Genomic DNA, 18,582 nt, shown 5'->3' on the forward strand with positions numbered 1-18,582 from the left:
TATCGAATAAACGTGTCGTAGCGATGGCTGCCCCGCTTGGGCAGCCGACTGTCATGCCTAGTGATGCGCATGTCCTCCGACCACTTACCTCAAATTAGCACTGACTCCGTTTCACGCGGCAGACCAGATCCAAATGCAACTCCAATTCATATCAACAACATCACACGAGTCTTTCTACGCAGCGTTCTGGAGCCGTCTGCGCCAGGTTTCTTCTAGACGCGTTGGGGCTTCCGAGCCACGCCGCATACAGCTACCTCACTGTAATCGCCTAAATTAGTGCCCAATAAATAATGCGAGTTTTGCGAACACGGAGGAGTCGCCCTCCACCGCGCACGTGCCCGGTCAGTTACTTATGTGAAAGTGTCGCCCGATAAAATTTCGCACCAAGCCATTTGCTATTGCAGGTCTATGTTGGTATGACCCGAAACTTCCACACGTAATACCATCCGTGGCCAAAAGTTCCGCGTTCCGACATCAGCACTCATGTGCACTGTCATAGCATCAACAATCAATAACAAGCACTACATTAGCTGCAGGTGAAAACAGTCGTGTATTAAATGTAAAACGATGTGATGCAAATGCTGGCGTCCGGTCGTCTGTCATCGAGTGGCAGTGCCATTTCACCTGATTTCACAGCAACTACATATCCCTGAGGCTCAGGAAACACTCAACAGCGAACCAGAAGCGGCCGCGCCGCCTTACGAGCGTCAGGCACGCCAAGTATACGCTTTACCTGCAGAACAGGCGCCGGGTTGCGCGGCCGACCCCGACTGGGGTTCTTGCACGCTCGGCACCGGCGGCATCCCGTCCGCGGCCCCGGCACTACTGCTTCCATCCACAGGCCCCAACCCGACCTCAGCAGCAGCAGCAGCAGCACCAGCAGCATCAGCCGGCAGCGGCGCGGGGCGCGGCTGAAACGCGTTTGCGCCACCCTCGTGTGGCGCAGCCTGCCCAGCGCCAGCAGCACCGCCAGCCGAAGGTGCAGCTGAGCCCGCGACGGCTGACACCCCACCCGAGTGCTGGGCGCCGCCGCGGCCCGCCGGCGCCGCTGCGCGACCAGGCGGCCGCCTGCCGGCCCCGTGCAGCCGCTGCAGCGGCTTCTGCATCACAAATTGCCGCCCGCGCAGCTTTGGCAGCTGCTGCTGCTGCTGCTGCTGCTGCACCTCCCGCGTCGCCGTTGCCTCTGCCTCCGCCGGCCCGGCGCCTCTCGCAGACGCGGCTCCGCCGCCGCCGCCTCTGCCAGTAACGGCCGCCATCAGCGCCGCCGGCACCGCCGCCAGCGCCGCCGCCAGCCGCGACTGCGGCTGCAGCACGCGCGCGACGCGGTACCCTGCGTCCGTGTACAGCCGTACGGCGCCCTCATTGGCGGCGTCGACGTGCAGCCACAGCGAGCCACTGCCCCACCTGACGAGTTGAAAGGCATAGAGCACACACACACAGAACACACGGCACGTTATAAGGGCGCAGGGGTGCCTGTCCCGGTCGCGTTGTGTAGCTCACACATGCGGGCTCGAGCGGGTATACCGTACATGTCGCGGATACGCGTCTGTGCGATCAGCACTCATACACCTATGCCCATGACGAAGAGCAATGACCCCGTCAGGTCACCGCTTTTCTACTTAGCGCTTGTCAATATCGCTTCGCTAACAACACCCACCCCTGCTGCATGCCCACCCCCGGCCAGCCCATCGCCGCATGCCTTCCCCCATTCGCCCCTTTCTGTGGGTTCAAACCACTACCCATCACATCACATCCCAGCACAATTCGTCCCTCGCACTACAAACTGGTGCCGCATGGATACCATCAACCCCTTCCCCTTTTGCGCATTTGGAGAAGCCAACCACACACCTGCCCGCCAGCTGCTCCGCCGCCGCCAGCAGTGCCGCGCCTGCGCCCCGCCGCCGCCAGGCCGGCGCCACCGCCAGCGCGTCCACGTGCGGCGTCAGCGGCGCGCGCGAGGGCAGCGGCGGCGGCAGCAGCGCCAGCGGCTGCGACAGCGACACCAGCACATAGCCCGCCGGCCTGGGGCTGGGTGCTGGCCTTGGCGGACGCCGGTCTGCGCATGCGGGTGTTGGCGGTGCGGCTGCTGGTGCTACTGGTGTTGCTGCTGTTGGCGTTGGTTCTAGTGATAGTTCTGGTGCTCGTGCTGTTGGTGGTGGTGCTGATGACGCTGGTGGGCCTGCAGCTCCTGGAACGGGGCTGGGAGGTGCTGGTGTGATGGAGGAGGGTGGCGGCTGCGGGTGCCGGTCGTGGGCGGAGCTGTGGGTGCCCGTGTGGCGCGGGTGCTGGTGGGGGTGGGGTTGGGGGTGGAGGTGCTGGCTGGCGGCTGGCGGGTGGGGTTGCGGCCGGGATCCGGGCGGGTGGTGCACGCCGCTGGAGTGCGGGTGCGGGTGAAGGCGGTGGCCGTGCGGTTCGCTGCCGTGCTGCTGCTGCTGCTGCTGCTGCTGCTGCTGGGTCGGCTGTAGCACCGGCAGGTACAACTCTTGCCCCTCCTCCCCATCCCCCGGCTCCGCCTCCTCTGCGTAGGCGAGCAGGCACGCCCACATGCGGCGTCGGCGAGCGCGCCGCAACTCCCGCCTGCAGCCGTTCAGCCAAACCCATGCCGTACAGTAGGTGGTTGCGTTAGGACTGGGACTCGCGACTCATGCCCTCATGTACTGGGTGCTCCAGTCCCACCCGACCAGACAGCAGTCCAGCAGCCGTACGCACGCGCGTGTCACTTCTCCCTTGCATTGGGCTCGGTTTAGCTTGGGCTGTTATCTACAACAGCCCCTCCCCACCTGACTGCCTCCAGCTGCCGCCGAGTCACCAGCAGCTCCATGCCGCTCATGCCGCCGCCGCCGCCACCGCCACCCCCGCCGCCGCCACCGCCGCCGCCACCCCCACCCCGCCGCAACGCGGCCAGCAGCGCCTGCCCCCGAGCCCGCAGCGCGCGGGTGACAGTTGCCGCCTGCATAGCAGCAGCAGCAGCAGCAGCCGTCGTGGGCGCAACAGCAGCCTTTGTAGTGCGGTAGTCTGTGTGCCTGACCTTGACGCGCCCCAGAGCTCAGGCCTCAGGCGCCCACGAAGATGCAAGGCGCCAGCGGCTGCCAACAGCCGCACCCTCTCCCTTGGAGGATTTCAACATGCAACATGCTGCCCGTCCCTTAACCACTGGGACTGTCCCCTCTGTAACATCCGCATTCTTAACCGCTCAATACTCATGCAGCATACGGCAACCTGTCCATGCCCCACTGGGCTGCTGGGCGCACCCCTGGCGCCACCCACCCACCCACCCACCCACCGCTAAAGCCCACTCACCCGGAGTTTGCGCTCGTGCGCTGCCCTCAGCCGCTCCGCCGTCTGCTCCGCCAGCCGCTGTAGCTGTGTGCGGTCGGCTGGGTGCGGCGGCGGCAGCTCCGTCAGTCCCGGAAGCAGCAGCGCCTGTGTCGTGTGTGTTTGGGAACGGATGGGGGGGGCGGTTACACCCTTCATGGGCAACTAAGAACACTGAGACACGCAGGCACGAGAGCAGCCTCAGCCTCAGCTGCCAACCCTGTTGCCAGCACCAGGCGGTTGCTGTGACACACACATGCTTCGCACTCCCACCGTCGTCCCTCACTGCTTTCCCCTCCCCTGCCTCCCGGAACCCCTCCCCTCGCCGGCACCCCGGTGCCGCCCGGCGCCTCCTGTATTTCCGATGTGGACGTCACAGAGGAGAGTTAAGCAAGGCCTTACCTCGGCCCATATGCTCGCCACCGCCGCAAAGTCCTGATCCGTGCGCGCCAGCCGCAGCCGGAAGCGGGGGGCGTGCGTGTTTGAGGGTGGCGGTGGTGCTGGTGGCCCGTGCTGTGGGTCAGCCGTGTGTGCCGCTTCCAATGGCCGAGAGGCTCGTGCGGACTCCGTCCGGCGCTGTGACTCTGAGGGCCCAGCGTCCGGGCCAGCTGATGCTGCTGTTGGTGCTGGTGCTGTCGGTGGTGCTAGTGTTGTCGGGTTTGGTGAGGTAGCAGCATTTACATGACCCCCAGCAGAGTCCGGGGTGGCTTGCAGCAGGGCCACCCGCGCGCAGGGGTGCGACGGGGCGCGTGTGGGGCGTGCGGGCTGCGCACGTCGCGGGCTGCAGCTGTGTCGGAGGCAGCGACCATACGACGCCCCTTGAAGCAAGCCTGCTGGCTTGCACCCGTAGGCAATGAGCGCGCTGCGCATGTCGCCGGCCCCCTGAGCGGAGGCACGAAAGTCTGTGTTGCGGAGGATGGGTATTTTCAAAGCTGGCTCTCGCGGACTCAAGCCATGTTAACGCATTGATTTTCTTATGCAGATTAGCTATTGTTTTATTGCTCAAAAGCGCGCGGGGGGCTCTCAGGGGCATGCATCGACCGCATGACCGTGCGCCAGGGTGAGGGTTTGAGGCCGACGCTAGGTTTTTGTTGTGGTGGCTCACCTTTTGTTAGATTAGCAGTGTTGCTGCTGCGACCAAATCGTTGTGCCGAACTCCACGCCATCGCCACGAAATTTGCTACACACGCACTGAGCCCTGATCTACACCGACCATTCTCTTGACAAAGTAGAAACATATAGCTATGCTTAGGGGTTTGGGCCAGCGCCAGCGGGCAAGCGGGCGCCAGGGCCGGCAGCAGTCGGCATGCCCTAGCGTCTCCGGCGTGAGCCGGAAGCAGCTGGTGGTGCATGCGCGTGCATCACGCTATGACAGGCGGAAGCCACCTCCACCGGACCTGCCGTCGCTGCTTTTCGACCAGCGCATCGTGTACCTGGGAATGCCGGTGGGCAACGCACACGGAGAAGCCCGCTCTGTCAGCCGTGTTGGACTGAATATAGATTAACACGGTGGATCTTGCTGTGCAATGCAGCTTGTGCCGGCCGTGACGGAGCTCATGGTGGCTGAGCTTCTGTATCTCGAGAAGCAGGGCGCGACACTGCCGATCGAGATGCTGATCAACTCGTCGGGAACCACGCGTCAGGATGGCGAAATTGTAGGTCCCGGGGAGGCCGGGACGAGGGCCGCGAGGGTTCAGGAACGGGGGCCAGGGGCCGTCGGGCACCCTCCACCGTGTCTTGCTGGACACGACACACACACCCGAACCTCCTAACCCAGTGCCCCGTTCCGCCCGCGCTCCTCCTCCTCTGCACAGCTCTCGTTCGACAGTGAGGGTGTGGCCCTGACCTCGACCATGGGCTTCATCAAGAACCCGGTGAGCGAGCCACGCTACGCTCGTGCACCAACGGGCCGGCAGCAACCAGGGTTTGTCTGGGCGTGGCGCGCACCCATGTCGCATTGCGCCGGTGGCTGTGCCTTCATTATACTCATAATTACTGTGACAAGCCAGCGTCTGAACAAAAGCTGTGCGCACGCCGCGCTCGCAGATCTCCACTGTAAACATGGGCCTGGCTGTGGGCTGGTCGTGTGTGGTGCTGTCATTCGGGCGCAAGGGCTGGCGGAAAAGCCTGCCACACTCGCTAGGTGCGTGCGGCGCAGCGCAGCGGGGCTTGGGGCTGTCATATGCATGGAAAGTGCACTGCAGGGTGTATGCCAGGGAAAGCGGGGGGGGGCGGCGGGCTGGGCGCGCAGGGCGGCGCCGCTGCCAGGAGGGCCGCGAGATGGGGCTTGCCTGCAGCCGGTGTGCACGGCGGTGGAATGGAGGTTGGAGGGAGGGACGCAGCATTGTGCAGCAAGACACCACCGGCGGCGGCGCGGCGGCAGCAGCAGCGGCAGAACATGCGGCGGCAGCAGCAGCGGGGAGCATGTGCCGCAGCCGTACACGGACCACAGCAGCAGACCCGTCAGCGCCGGGAGCGTGCGGCGGGCGCTGCGGCTGCTGCAGCCGCAACAGCCCGTGCCGCTGCAACTCATGCAAGGGCGGCGGGAGGGAGGCGCGCGAGGGGTGGGGCAGCGGCCGGGACGGCACAGGAGCCTTTGCGGCACGGCGGCGGCCCACACATGCTGACGGGGCGTGGAATTGGTGGTGGCTCCGGCTTCTGCTGCGTCATGGCGCGCGGCCGCTCGTGTCTTTGGCCATACGGTATTTTCCGGACGTGGCTGGCAGGGGCCGCATCACTGTCCCTCTCCATCCACACGCCACCCAACCCCCTTCCCCACCTAACATTGCCCTCCCCGCCCCCGCTGCTTCCCCCACCCCCGCCTCCGCAGCCATGATCCAGCAGCCTCGCGTGCCGCCCACGGGCCAGCGCCAGGCCATTGAGGTGCACATCAAGTGGCGCGAGGTGCTGGACTACAAGCGCGAGCTGCTGCGCATGTTCAGCCTGGGCACTGGCCTGCCCGTGGACAAGTTGGACGCGGTGAGGGGGCAGGAGGAGGGAGGAGGAGAGGGAGGAGGGGGAGGAGGGAGAGGAGGAGGAGGAGGAGGGCGGGAGGGAGGGAGGGAGGGAGGGGGGAGCGCTGGCGCACACTGGGCGGGCAAGCGCTGGGCAGAGGCGGCCGGGGAGCGGCCCAGGAGGGAATGGGGCTGGGCTGGGCGGAGGAGGCAAGGGAGGGCAGGGGGGAAAGGGTGGGAGGCATAGGGGCGGAAGAGTGCGTGGGCTTGGCCGCAGTCGCCGGGCGTGTGGCGGCGACTCGTGGGCGGCCAGTGGTGGATTGCGGGCACGGGGTCGGCGCTGTGGGGCAACGGCGGACGGATGCCGGACGTTTCTTGCATCGAGAGTTCGGGCGGTTGGGCGTGTGCTTGTGGGCCGCCCTCTATCCCCAACTTGCCGAGCTCGGTGCGGCCCTCGCCGCCCCCTCCCCCTCCCCATCTGTGCAGTCCCGCAATGCTAACCCATATTTGCAATCCTCCCTCTCATGATCTCATCCCTCCTCTCATCCCTCCGTGCACACAGGACATGCAACGGCCGCTGTACATGCGGCCCCAGGACGCGCTGGAGTACGGCATCATTGACGAGATCATCGAGCCCAACGAGGACAAGGCGGTGCGTGGGCGGGCGGGCGGTTACGGGGGTGAGGGGGACGAAACTGAGCTGGCAGATGGTGTGGGACGGGCGCACATGTGTGTACATATGTGCACAAGGTGCCATTTGGCAGCGGTGAGGAATGGGCTTGCCCCCAACAAGGCGACGGACTTGGCTCAATCTGTTCTTTTTGTCTCAGCACCCCTGTATCCGTTTGACCCGTGCCCTTCACCTTCCGTCGCCTTCTCCTCACTGGTTGTGCCTGGGCTCCCACCTGCCATCTTACCCCCTCAGGAGAAGGCCGCGCAGTACTGGATCCGCAGCGGGCGAGCTGAGAGCGAGGGCCGGCTGGAGCAGTGGCAGGAGTATCTGTCCCTGCAGGTGGGCGGGTCACAGGCGCACGGCGGGGCGGGTGGGACGGGGCGGGGTGGCCGGGGTTGCTGGAGTGGGGTGGGGGCACACAGGGCTGCGGGCTTTAGCTGTGCGGGCCACGTGTCGGTTGCACATGCATATGACAGACGCCTCCACGCCACACGCCGCATGCCCGCCAGCCCCCTGCTCTCCCCTGCGGGTCGTGTCCTTCCTTGCATCAATCGATCCTGCAACACCCTCTGCTCTCGTTCACTCCTGCCTCACCTGACCTCTACGCCGCCTCACCGCCAATCAACGCCCCCTCACAGGAGGAGTACGCGCTGAAGGACAGCTTCCGGAAGGTCATGACGCAGGTGCGTGCGTGCATGCGCATGTGTGTGCAGGTGTGCGAGTTGGAAGGGACTAAAAGGAGACGTGTGCGGCGCGGCCACACGGGGCGCGGCCACACGGGGCGGCACACGGGGCGGCCACACGGGGCGGGGGTTCCACGTGCAGGCAGCGGCAGCGGCACTAGGATACCCGGGCGCGGCCCAACCCGCCCTCGCCACCTCCTTCCTTACCAGCACAATGCCGCCCCAACCCCACCTCCTAACCTCCCTAACCCCCCAACCTCCCTAACCTCACCCTCCCTCAGGACCTGCGCGCCGCCTACCGCGACACCTCCTCCAAGCTGCTCAAGAACTCCAGCCGCAACATGGAGCAGGTGCGAGGAGGGAGCGGCCTGGGGTGTGGCGTGTCAGGGGATGGTGGATTCGGGGTGGAGAGCCGTGGATACGGAGAACGGGATGGGGTACCGGCCCAAGCTAAACCACACCGGGGGGAGCGAGTGGTGGGTGTGCGTAGGGACGCGAGGCGGGCTGGCACGCAATCGTGCAAGAAGGATGGGAGGTAGGGTTCAGGATTATAGGGATGGGAGTCAAGGTCAGGTAAGCGCCATGCCTGGAATGCACCCATCTGCCTCCGAACATCGGGCACGTGTTGATGCTTACGCATTCTTGTAGGCGGCTGGCCCCACCCCCGCCCTTTCCCCCTCGCCCTTCCCTCCTGTTCCACTAACCCTATCCTCGCAACCACCACCAACTCCCCTGCTGCTGCAGGTGCAGGAGTTCAAGGAGCGCCTGCCCGATGACATGCTGACCGAGAACGACGAGGTGGGTGTGGGGTAGACGGCGCGCGTAACCGGAGCGCGCGTGCGTGCGTGGGCCTGTGCATGTGTGTGTACGCATTTTTCGGGTCGCGGGTGTGGTGTGCGCACACCGGAGACTCCTGGAGCCACGTGACTGCCAGTGGCTGCTTTGGCAGCGTACGCCCCCCCCCGCCCGGCAGTCTTCAGTGCATCCTGTACCGCTTTTCCAAACATCCTTGCAGCCCCCCACGACTTCCTTAACTAGTCATGAATGTAACCCCCACCCACCAAACGCGTCAAGCTGTCCTGCCACTGTACTCATTGTGGCGCGTGTGTACCGATGTCCCTGCACCACAGGTGCGGCTGCCGTTCAGCCGCGACGGCGTGAAGCTGGCCATCCTGAACGCCGAGTGCTACGCCGAGCGCAACATCGCGCGCCAGGTGGCGGCCAACAAGGTGGGGCGCCGGCACGACCGCGCGGGGCCGAACACCCGCTGTGTTCGTGTGCCGGGCCGTGGTGGGCGGATGAGCAGGGGAAGGGAAGACAGGTGGAGGTATCGGGGGGTAGCGGTGAAACGCGACGGGGGCTTGGGAGGAATGAGGAATGGCTGTGTCGGCAGACGCATGAAGGGCAGGGGGGCTCCACCTCATGCCCCTTCCTCACCACCCTATCGCACCCGCCTCCCTCTTGCCCGTCCCGCCCTGCCACCACCACCTCCACCCAACAACTACAATAACAGCTCTGCACAAACCCAAACTCACACACACACACACAACCTCCGCCTCGCTCCAACACCACCACCACCAACACCACCAACACCACCCCCACCAACACCACCACCACCACCACCGCCACGCAGGTGTCGGTGCCGGACAAGTGGCGGGCCGCGTACGCCGCCCGCCCCGCGCCCGCCGCCCCCGCCGCCGAGGTGGACTACGACGCCCTCATCCGCGCGGTGGAGGCCATGGACGAGAAGGCCTTCGCCACCACCGACCTGGACACGCTGGTGGAGCAGTACCGGGTGAGAGCGGTTGGGAGACACGGGATATTCTAATGAGTTACATGTGCCGTGTAGGGTCATATGTTCATAGGGTGTGCGGAATGGGTGTGGGGTTTGCTGTTTGTGCATTGGTTCGGGGCATGGAACATGGCGTGCAACAACACGGCGTCCGTCCTGCAAGGGCTTGTACGGCAAATGCTGATGCTCAGGTTCACGCTCCTTCTTGCCGCCTTGTGGTGGGTTGCGACGCATGTAAACTCTTCGCCGCCGCCGCCCCCCCCCCCCCCGTCATACTGATGTTGTGTCGCCTCCGCCTGCAGGTACCTGCGTGAGGCAGTGGCACGGCAGCGGCGTTGAGGGGAAGGGGAGGAGGAGGGGGAGGGGGAGGGGCCAGCGCCTCGGCAGGAGACACGGCGTGGGCTGCGGCGGCGTGGGCCGTGCCGCCACTGGCCTGCCAGCGCCGCCCATGTATGTGTATGTAGATGCTTGGATGCCGGCCATGCGTGTGTGCTGCGCAGTGGGCGCAGCCGATGGGTTGACGGTTGTGGGGCAGCGCGAGAGGGTTGAGGGCCGTGTGATGATGGGCGGCAAGTGGGGTGCTAGGTAGCGGGGTTCAGCGGGTAGCGGTCACTGGCGAGCGTGTAAAGCATGTGTGAGCGCTGGACGTCGAAACGCATGGGGCAATCGGTGCGAGGCTCTCTGCGTGCGTGGGCGGTCTGCGGATGTGGGTGAGCCGGGCATGCTAGGGAAAGGGCATGTGCTAGGCAGCCCAGCATGCGAGCCTGAAGATGGGTGCTGTCAGCGGGTGTCGGCAGGGCTCACGGGTATGGTACGGTGCTGCGTGGGGCCATTGCTGTGTCGTGAGGGGAGCCGCACCTACTGGCTACTGCTCAGCGGCCACATCCATACTGCCGTGTACTGCACGGCGCCCCTGTAACTGGTCTAGTCTGCCGCCTGGATATGCGGAGCCGTAACTGGTCTAGTCTGCCGCCTGAATCTGCGGAGCCGTGAGAGAACTGGGCCCGTTGCAGGCGCCAGTCGTTATCGGCCCGCTGCACGGCTGCAGCTGTTGTGCGGGGTCTACTGATGCGCATGCCGCTGCCCCACACTCCCACCGGCAAGCTCTGCAGCTCTGTGGTTGCGAACTGCGAAGCGCCGAAGCCTCCTTAGCAAACACGCTTACCGAATTCCAGCAACCTTACAATGCAGACGGCATCTGCCTCCAGTTCAAGTACCACTCCTCCCTGTCCACCACAGGTAAGGTGGTCTAACACTCAAAATCTCCACTCTCCATGCACCACAAACAACACCAGCACACACACACCGTACAACGCTCTGCGGCTCGCCCAACCAGTGCACTCGCCTTAATGGACCCCTGCCCAACCCTTGGCATGGGCAGGGACCATACGAGCGCGACGCGCCGACTCCCTGAGTCTAAGAAGGACACGGAAGTCTAACGCACCAAACTCTCCGACATGCTAATAGCGCACGGCAGCTGCTGCCTGCTTCCGCCACCACTGCCGAACAAAGAATGCAGCAACGCCGCAAGGCCGCCACGGGCACAGACCCGGGTTGTGGGCAAGAACTTTGCCCCAGCGCCCAGCCTTTCGCCGCTGCGGCACCCTTGCCACCAACGACACACACGACGCGCAAGCAGACGCGTCGCCGGTCCCTAAGCAGTCAAGTCACAACGCTACCTCCGTACTAGGTCGGTCTGTGAAACCAAATGTGTCTGCAGTACATCAATTCGTCCTTATTCGTATCCCCGCCACGGAGACCTCCCATCTACAGGTGCTGCCAAAGAAAGACCGCCTGCTGGCCACGAGTGCGACGCACGCCCCCGTTACGCTGCGCACGGACCCGCCTGTAATGCCCACCGACTGGCAATTTGCCAGCACGTCCCCAGCGCCCGCCGAACAGATTCTGTCCGTCCGCCGCTGCCGCCCGCAAGCTCCTGGCCGCGCTTCCTTGGGTGCAGCTGAGCAAGCCGCTTACTTGGCGTGCTTGGCGTGGAACTCCTGTGGGGTAAAGACACCGTAAGGGCGAGCGTGAGTGTGCTGAAGCGCGTCAAGGGCTTGTGGGCTTGGTGTGCAGATGTTTATCCCTACATGGGCCAGCTACGCGTGAGACTTCGCACTACCACACTTCGCACAACCACGGTACTGCTCAGCCGACTCAGCACCGCAACGCCCCAGCAGCCTCTGGCCTGGCGCCAAAAACTCCCACCCTACCTACCCGTACCGTGGCACCCCGTGCACGCCGCAATACACACAGCCCACACTGCCACACGGTAGGTGTCTCATGCACAGCCCGGGCCCGACACCCATCCGGCACTCCTTCCCCATAACCGACCCCCTCACCCCACGCGGTGCTCTATAGTGATTGTGCACCGCACTGGAGACCCGCCGCAACGCCGCTCCGACCTCGCTCTCGCCTGCCTCCCCTCCCTCCCCCTCCTCCCTTCTGCCTCCTTCCCCTCCCTCCTCCCTCCCCCTGCCTCCTCGCGCTGTCACCTTCATGAACAGCGCCAGCTTCTGCACGCCCTCGATGGGCATGGCGTTGTAGATGGAGGCGCGCATGCCGCCCACGGAGCGGTGGCCCTTGAGTTGGAGCTGCAGGGGCGCAAAGACACATGACGAGACAGGGCAGGGGCGGGAGGGGTTGAGAGGGTAGAGGGGCGGTTGGGAGGGTAGAGAGGTGGGGAGTTCCAGGTTCCGGAAACAGTTGCCCGGTGCCCGCCGTGTGCGCTGTTTTGCAGCACTCATCAATCGCCTGTACACAGGTGCTCTCCCACCTAAGACGCGCACCACGCGCCCGGCACATGATGACTGACATGCGATCAAGCTCCTGCCCCACGCACCCTGCCCCACCCCTGCCCCATCTTTATCCGCTGCCCCACTGTCGCCGCAGCCCACCTCCCCGCACACGCCACCATCCACCACCCCATTCCCCTCCCGGCCCACATCCCCATCCGCATGACAACCCCAGCCATCTGCCCTTCAGGCTTCGCGACCGCCTACACCACGGCGCGGCTTACCATGCCGGCCTTCTCGGCCTCCTTGATGAACTGCTTCTCCAGGTCGGGCGAGGAGGGGATGGTGAAGGGCACGTTCATGAGCGAGCGCACCGCGGGGTCCACGGGCGAGTTGTAGAAGCCCTGGGACTCGGCGATGGCGTCGTACAGGATGGCGGCCTTCTGGCGGTTCAGCTCTTGCATGGCGTCCAGGCCGCCCAGCTTGACCAGCTTCTCAAACACGAGGCCGCACACGTACACGGCCCAGCAGGGGGGCGTGTTGTACATCGAGTCGTTCTCGACATGGATCTTGTAGTCCAGCATCGTGGGCGCCTCGGCGCGGCAATGGCCGATCAGGTCCTCGCGAATGATGACGATGGTCACGCCGGCGGGGCCGACATTCTTCTGGGCCCCGGCGTAGATGATGCCGTACTTGGCGACGTCGATGGGCTTGCTGATGAAGTTGGACGACATATCCGACACCAGCACGCGGTCGCCCACGTCGGGGACGGACTTGAACTCCACGCCACCAATGGTCTCGTTGTCACAGTAGTGCACGTAGCGTGAGTCGGGGCTCAGCTTCCAGGAGGCGACGGCCGGGAGGGACTTGTTGTCGCCCTTGGCAGCGATGTTGACCTTGCAGTACTTGGCGGCCTCCTCAGCGGCCTTCTTGGACCAGGCGCCGGTCACAACGTAATCCACAGTCTCACCAGCCTTCGCCAGGTTGAGGGGGATCATGGAGAACTGGGTGGAGGCACCGCCCTGGAGGAAGAGCACCTTGTAGTTGGAGGGGATGTTGAGCAGCGTGCGCAGGTCGGCCTCGGCCTTCTGAATCACGCTCTCGAACTCCTTGCCACGGTGGCTCATCTCCATAATGCTCATGCCGCTGCCGTGCCAGTTGAGCAGCTCGGCCTGGGCACGCTCCAGCACATCAACCGGAAGGACGGCAGGGCCCGCGCTGAAATTGAAGACGCGGCCGTGGGGCTGCGCGAACGTGGAGGTGGGCGAAGGCATGGCAACGGTAGCCTGCACACGAACAGTAGACACGCGAGCCACGGCCGGGCGAGAAGCCCGGCGCGCGCCGGCGTTGAGCTGGGTCTTGTGCAGCAGTGCCATTTGTGCTTCGGAACGAGACTTTCGGCAAAGTGGTCAGCAGCGATAAAGGCAGCAACGTATATGAACGAGAAACACCTAATAGTGTATAGTGTGCTGCACTAGGGGCCGGGCCAAGGCCAGGCGCGATGCACGTTGACGGAATGGGGGCCGCCCCAGTTCACGACTTTCACGCCTCCCGCACGATTGACGTGGTGGAACTGACCCGTTCCGGCCATTTCGTACGGGCTGTATGCAATCTGGCCCGCGATTCAGAAGGCGCAGGAGTCGGAGCGGCGTGAATCGGCCCCGACCAATCAGTCCTCGCCGGCAGTAGCGCAATCACCCATGGCGATATGAGCATGATATATAGCATAGGTAGTATCATATAGCGTTAGTTTGGCGCCCCGCACGCTGTCCTCACCGCCTGGCGGCCACACCTGTCGGAGTTCCGAGAGTTCCTAGCGCGACAGCAAGGATACATAAAAACATGGCCGAGGTTACTTGTATCCGTGTTGGCTTTGCCGCTCGGGGGGAGCCGCGAGTGCAACATCCGTCCCCCAACCTTGGCACGTTGCCCCCACACGGCCACAGCTGACGGACAAACAGTCGCCGGCTCTTCTCCCATGCGCCCTTTGGGAGGGCGGGGGCGTGCGGGGGCTGTCACGATGCCTATGTGCGAAGGCTGGCGAAGGGGTCAGGGCAAAGTACGAGATGGGCCGACTGTCATACTTTCTCGTCACTTGGACCTCACCAACTCACGCCGGCACCGCTGACCACCCGCACTGACGGGTCCTAGCTGGTCCCAGCTAGGCGCTCTCTTGCATTGGCCCTTCCTTCCTCCTGACTCCACCTAGTGTGCTACATCCTTGGCCAGCACTCAACTGGCTGGCCTCGGCCGCCCGTGTAGTTGAGCAGGGCCGGCATGCTATCGTCTGGCGCTCGGGGGACATCCCACCTTGTGGAGCAATCGGGCATGAGATAGAGGGAATACACGGAGGCATGGGTGCACGAATAAGCACCCACGCCAATAGACCGGGCATAACCCCACTGCCAGGAGGCCTTCACATGGTGGTCATGCCGTAGTACCGTCAACATTGCTGTGGCGAAGTAAGGACCAACGCACTCTCCCGTAGCCATAGCCAACCAACTTGAACTGGAAAGCAGCAACCCAGCTTAAGTGCTGCCACCACCAGCAGCACCGGCCCCAGCAGCGCCAGGGCCACCGCGCTCCCGCAGAGCCTGCACCTCCGCCTCCAGCTGGGCCACTCGAGCCACCAGGCCTGCATAGTCAGCCGGCGGCCGCGCACGCTCAAGCTTCTCGGTGCGCTGCACAAGCCACTCCCGTGCAGCCTCCTTTGCCTGAATGTCGCCGCGATCCAGCAAGTCCGGCAGGCGGCCGAGGTCCTCATCCGGGTACAGGGCCGTGTACAGGCGGTACATCACCTGCGGGCAGGACGCACGTACGTATATACATGAGGCACAGGCGTTTAGTGGAGCAACAGCAGGGATCAAGACCACTATGCGGGAAGAGAGATGTTAACTAGTGCACATGCGGGAGATCTCTGACTGCTGGGTACATGCACTGCTTCAAAGTCCAAACCCACTTCATGCTACGGCGGCAGAAAGTGCAGAAGCTAATGACGTACTGCACATGCACTGCTGCTGGCATCAATGCACCACATGCACAGCTATGCGCACCTCGACCATACGGGCAGCCTCCGTCCCCCGGACCAGCACGGGCGCGTACACGGAGGAGCAGTTGAACAAGCGGAATGACTCCCCCGACTTTAGGGTGTAGTCAAGCCCACCGGAAGCGCCAGAGGCGCTGCTGCCTGCTGCTGCTGCGGCGGCGACACCACCGGCACCACCAGCGGGCTGCTTCGTAGCTGCTGCTGCTGTCGCCTGGATGCCCATGAAATGCCAGTCTCTGGCGTCCGTGAGAACCACATGTACAGGACTTCCCGGGTAGCTGCCACCGCCGCTGCGGCTGCCGCCGCCGCCGCTGCTGCTGCCGCCCCCGCCGCTGCCGTCGCCACCGTTGCCGCCGCCGCTGCTGCCGCAGGCTGTGTTCCTGCGCGCCAGCGCAATGCCCGCGGACAGCGCCTGCAGCAGGGGGTGGACCCGTAGGAGCAAGGAGGCATTACGACATGAAAGGACTGCTGACTGGTGATAGTGGTGAGCTATGATAGAAGCCCAAGCTCGTAACTCCAGACGCACCCAACTGGGTCAGCATTCTTATTCTAAGGGCGCCTGCTGCCCATTTACCACCCGCACTGCCCTGCTACCTGCCACATGTGGTGTGAACCCACTAAAGCCTTGACCTCGACCAGCAGAGCAGCCTCGCAGCCGGCCTGCATCCCGGCCTGTAAACCATGCGACAGCGCCCTGTTGCGTGCGCGTACGCCGCTTCCTCCCTCCGGCGCACGCAGCATCACGAGCTCCATCGGGCCTGCGCGCACATGCCAGTGCAGGTGCTCCTTGCCATGGAACTAACTCGCAGCACGGAACATCCAACCTCCCCCCCTCACACATACAGCGCCGTCTTGACATCCCTCATCTCACTCCCAGCCGCATATGATGATTGCCCATCGCTGCTGCCTGGGCAGCTGCCAGCTGCCCTGAACTGCCCAGCTTGTTGCGCGGCCGCAGCCGGAAAGGGGTGATTGCAACACACCTTCTTCTTCGACGTCGCCTTCCACCTCCTCCTCAAAGCCAGGATCCAATTGCCCAGCTGCGGAAACCAATGCAACAGACGGGGAAAGGGCGTTCGCTTCATGTTTTCCGCATTTTGCAAGGAGGGGAACCACCGCCCGTGCGATGTGGCCAACCGCCACCCTACGTGACATCGACGCGCGTCGAAGCCAAGCAAACGCCGGCTTATAGATATCTTTGCATAGTGCGCGACACCATTCATAGGGGCCCACCAACGAGCTCGCCGCACGCATCAAGCACAATCTCACCGTCGGCCAAGGTGTCCTCGGGCTGCTCCTCCAGCTCCTCTAGCTCCTCAAAATCGGCCGCGCACAAAAGTAAAGTCCCGTGGCGAATCTCGGCCAGCAGCTGAGCCAAGAACATGTAGTAGCGGGATTTCGCGCGGTTTTCTGGATTCATGACGTGTTGGAACTGAGTCACGGGCGCGCTAAGCATGCGCAAAAAAGCTTCTCCTACGGCGATGGGGAGCTCTGGAACGCCCGGGGCCGCGTGCGGCCCTTGGTTGAGCTGACCTAGCGTTAGCGGAAACGAATGTGGCAAGGGTCCATGGAGGTCCTCAAAACTCTCGAGAGACATGCTTTTGGAGAAACCTCGCAACTTATTCGGCGTCGGACTGTCAAGGTTTGCAAGCGGTCTCTTGAGAGTTGCCATGGTATTACGTGTATATGTTGAGGGTTCTGTGGTCTCTGAACAAAGAATGGGCTCTGGCAAAACGCACGAGGCAAGCTGATCGCATGACCTCAATCCGGGGCAAGTGTTCCTCGGTCTGTTGAGCCCCTGCAACAGTCAGGGCCGAACAGCAGAGCCAACCGCAGCCAGACACAGCACAGTTATCAATAGCCGCACTACTTGGCATGCCGCTACGCATGCCCTGCCAGCCCCACCACGGACCGTTACCTAGACACCAGCCGGCTCCTCAGCCTGCGCGCTTGCGCCGCTTCTTGGGCGGCGCTGCGCTCTCCTCCTCCATGTGGCCTTTCCCGCCCCCTCCGCTACCAAGATGTGTTTCTAGGTTGGTCCCGCACGCCCTGTGCCACGCCCCGCATATCGCCAGCACGCCAGCGACCCACCAGCCCAGCAGTTTCCCTGGTTGCATTTGGTACATGGCGGCTCCGGCGGCCTCAGCAGCGGACGGCGGCCTACGGCGGTTACCGTCCGTTTGAGGTGACATGTCAGCTCTCAGTGCGTTCTGCTGACCGCTTTCACTGATTGCAAGCGACAACAATCTCCGCTGCCGCCTGCGCTCGCATTCGCATTCGCATCTACGCATTTCAATGACAAGATGCGCGCACACGCCCCCGCTGCTGCTGCTGCCGCCGCCGCCGCCGCCGAGGAAAACACCTACCGCTACGCAGTACCCCGGCTTGCCCCCTCCCCTCTGTCCGATTGCGCACCGTTGCAAGGCCAAGTATGCCGGGAACTTAGCCCCTGAGCCGAACTATCGGCTATGGGCTCATTCCAAACGTCCATTTCAGCGCGCAGTTGTGCGAACGGGAAGGCGCAGTTGTGCGAACGGGAAGGCGCCGGTGAACACAAGCGCGCTGGTGAGCCAAAGCGAGAGCGCGCGGGCGGGGCGGGGGCGAGGGGGTGGGTGGCCACGGTGGGGGGCCCCGAGATGTTGCACATGATTTCGCGAAATCGCCACCACGATAGTATGCACCGTTGATACCACAAACATCAGCGCTGCTGATGCATCGAGAAGCAAACGGCGCCGCTGCTTTGCCGATCGGCGAGGGCGCATGCGCTTCGCCGACGACCCGAAATGCGGGGTCGATTCTCCGGAGCACGATATAAAGTTCACATTCAAAATCGCGCTCTGGAGAATCGACCCCGCATTTAGGGTCGTCGGCGCTTCGCACTCACAATCTCTTGTCAATTGTTTATTGCCTTGAGGTATCATTGTCTACCGCAAGTCCGCGACTGACAAGAATTGCAACCCGATGGCGCTATCGAGCGCCGGGATCCTCCAATCCCTTCGCCTCTAGTCTTACGTCTTCCTCGCGTTTCCGCAAAGTTATGCATCGCTTGGGACAAGTTGAAAGGCGTATTATTTGCACAAGAACTCTGGCTACGTTCGGGTTTCCCAAAATAACTCAAGGTAAAACTGTCATAACCGAGGGGGGCCCGCCTGGGGACTCGATGCGACCGCAATGGCTTCCGCCCCTCCCCCTTCGGGGGAAGGGGCAAGCCAACGCACGCGTTGCTAACCGAAGCCGACATTCCCAAACCTAACGAGCGCAAACGAAAGGAGTATGGGGGCGGTACAGGCCTGCGATGTGACGCCGGTGTTGCACCCATTGTCATGCATGGCGTAGCACGGCTGGTCGGCTGGTGCCAGCTGCGCGACGGGATTGTCACGGGTG

The 18,582-nt window shown here is 63.8% G+C and overlaps 4 protein-coding genes across 4 annotated transcripts; 1 reads left to right on the top strand and 3 right to left on the bottom strand.

Moving 5' to 3' along the window:
• Positions 1-47: 47 nt before the first annotated feature.
• On the bottom strand, positions 48-4,303 carry CHLRE_07g331475v5 (uncharacterized protein). Its single transcript, XM_043064198.1, has 5 exons — positions 3,718-4,303; positions 3,301-3,423; positions 2,781-2,950; positions 1,849-2,577; positions 48-1,404 (listed from the first exon to the last, which is right to left on the bottom strand). Exons 1-5 carry the CDS (start codon positions 4,183-4,185, stop codon positions 708-710), a joined length of 2,187 nt encoding a protein of 728 aa, XP_042922766.1. The 5' UTR covers positions 4,186-4,303; the 3' UTR covers positions 48-707.
• Positions 4,304-4,423: 120 nt separating this feature from the next.
• On the top strand, positions 4,424-10,348 carry CHLRE_07g331500v5 (uncharacterized protein). The gene is made up of 13 exons (XM_001690567.2): positions 4,424-4,760; positions 4,848-4,970; positions 5,130-5,189; positions 5,362-5,458; positions 6,146-6,294; positions 6,832-6,921; positions 7,195-7,281; positions 7,581-7,625; positions 7,907-7,975; positions 8,370-8,423; positions 8,756-8,854; positions 9,259-9,420; positions 9,720-10,348. The coding sequence occupies exons 1-13, from the start codon at positions 4,560-4,562 to the stop codon at positions 9,729-9,731; spliced, it is 1,248 nt and encodes a 415-aa protein (XP_001690619.1). The 5' UTR covers positions 4,424-4,559; the 3' UTR covers positions 9,732-10,348.
• A 237-nt stretch (positions 10,349-10,585) lies between these two features.
• On the bottom strand, positions 10,586-13,603 carry CHLRE_07g331550v5 (uncharacterized protein). Its single transcript, XM_001690375.2, has 3 exons — positions 12,437-13,603; positions 11,913-12,011; positions 10,586-11,417 (listed from the first exon to the last, which is right to left on the bottom strand). Exons 1-3 carry the CDS (start codon positions 13,526-13,528, stop codon positions 11,391-11,393), a joined length of 1,218 nt encoding a protein of 405 aa, XP_001690427.1. The 5' UTR covers positions 13,529-13,603; the 3' UTR covers positions 10,586-11,390.
• Positions 13,604-14,227: 624 nt separating this feature from the next.
• Positions 14,228-16,899, bottom strand: CHLRE_07g331600v5 (uncharacterized protein). The gene is made up of 5 exons (XM_001690374.2): positions 16,468-16,899; positions 16,182-16,238; positions 15,793-15,956; positions 15,206-15,610; positions 14,228-14,950 (listed from the first exon to the last, which is right to left on the bottom strand). The coding sequence occupies exons 1-5, from the start codon at positions 16,616-16,618 to the stop codon at positions 14,681-14,683; spliced, it is 1,047 nt and encodes a 348-aa protein (XP_001690426.2). The 5' UTR covers positions 16,619-16,899; the 3' UTR covers positions 14,228-14,680.
• Positions 16,900-18,582: the final 1,683 nt, after the last annotated feature.

Source organism: Chlamydomonas reinhardtii, chromosome 7 (assembly GCF_000002595.2).
Source record: "Chlamydomonas reinhardtii strain CC-503 cw92 mt+ chromosome 7, whole genome shotgun sequence".
In the NCBI taxonomy this organism is placed as follows: domain Eukaryota; kingdom Viridiplantae; phylum Chlorophyta; class Chlorophyceae; order Chlamydomonadales; family Chlamydomonadaceae; genus Chlamydomonas; species Chlamydomonas reinhardtii.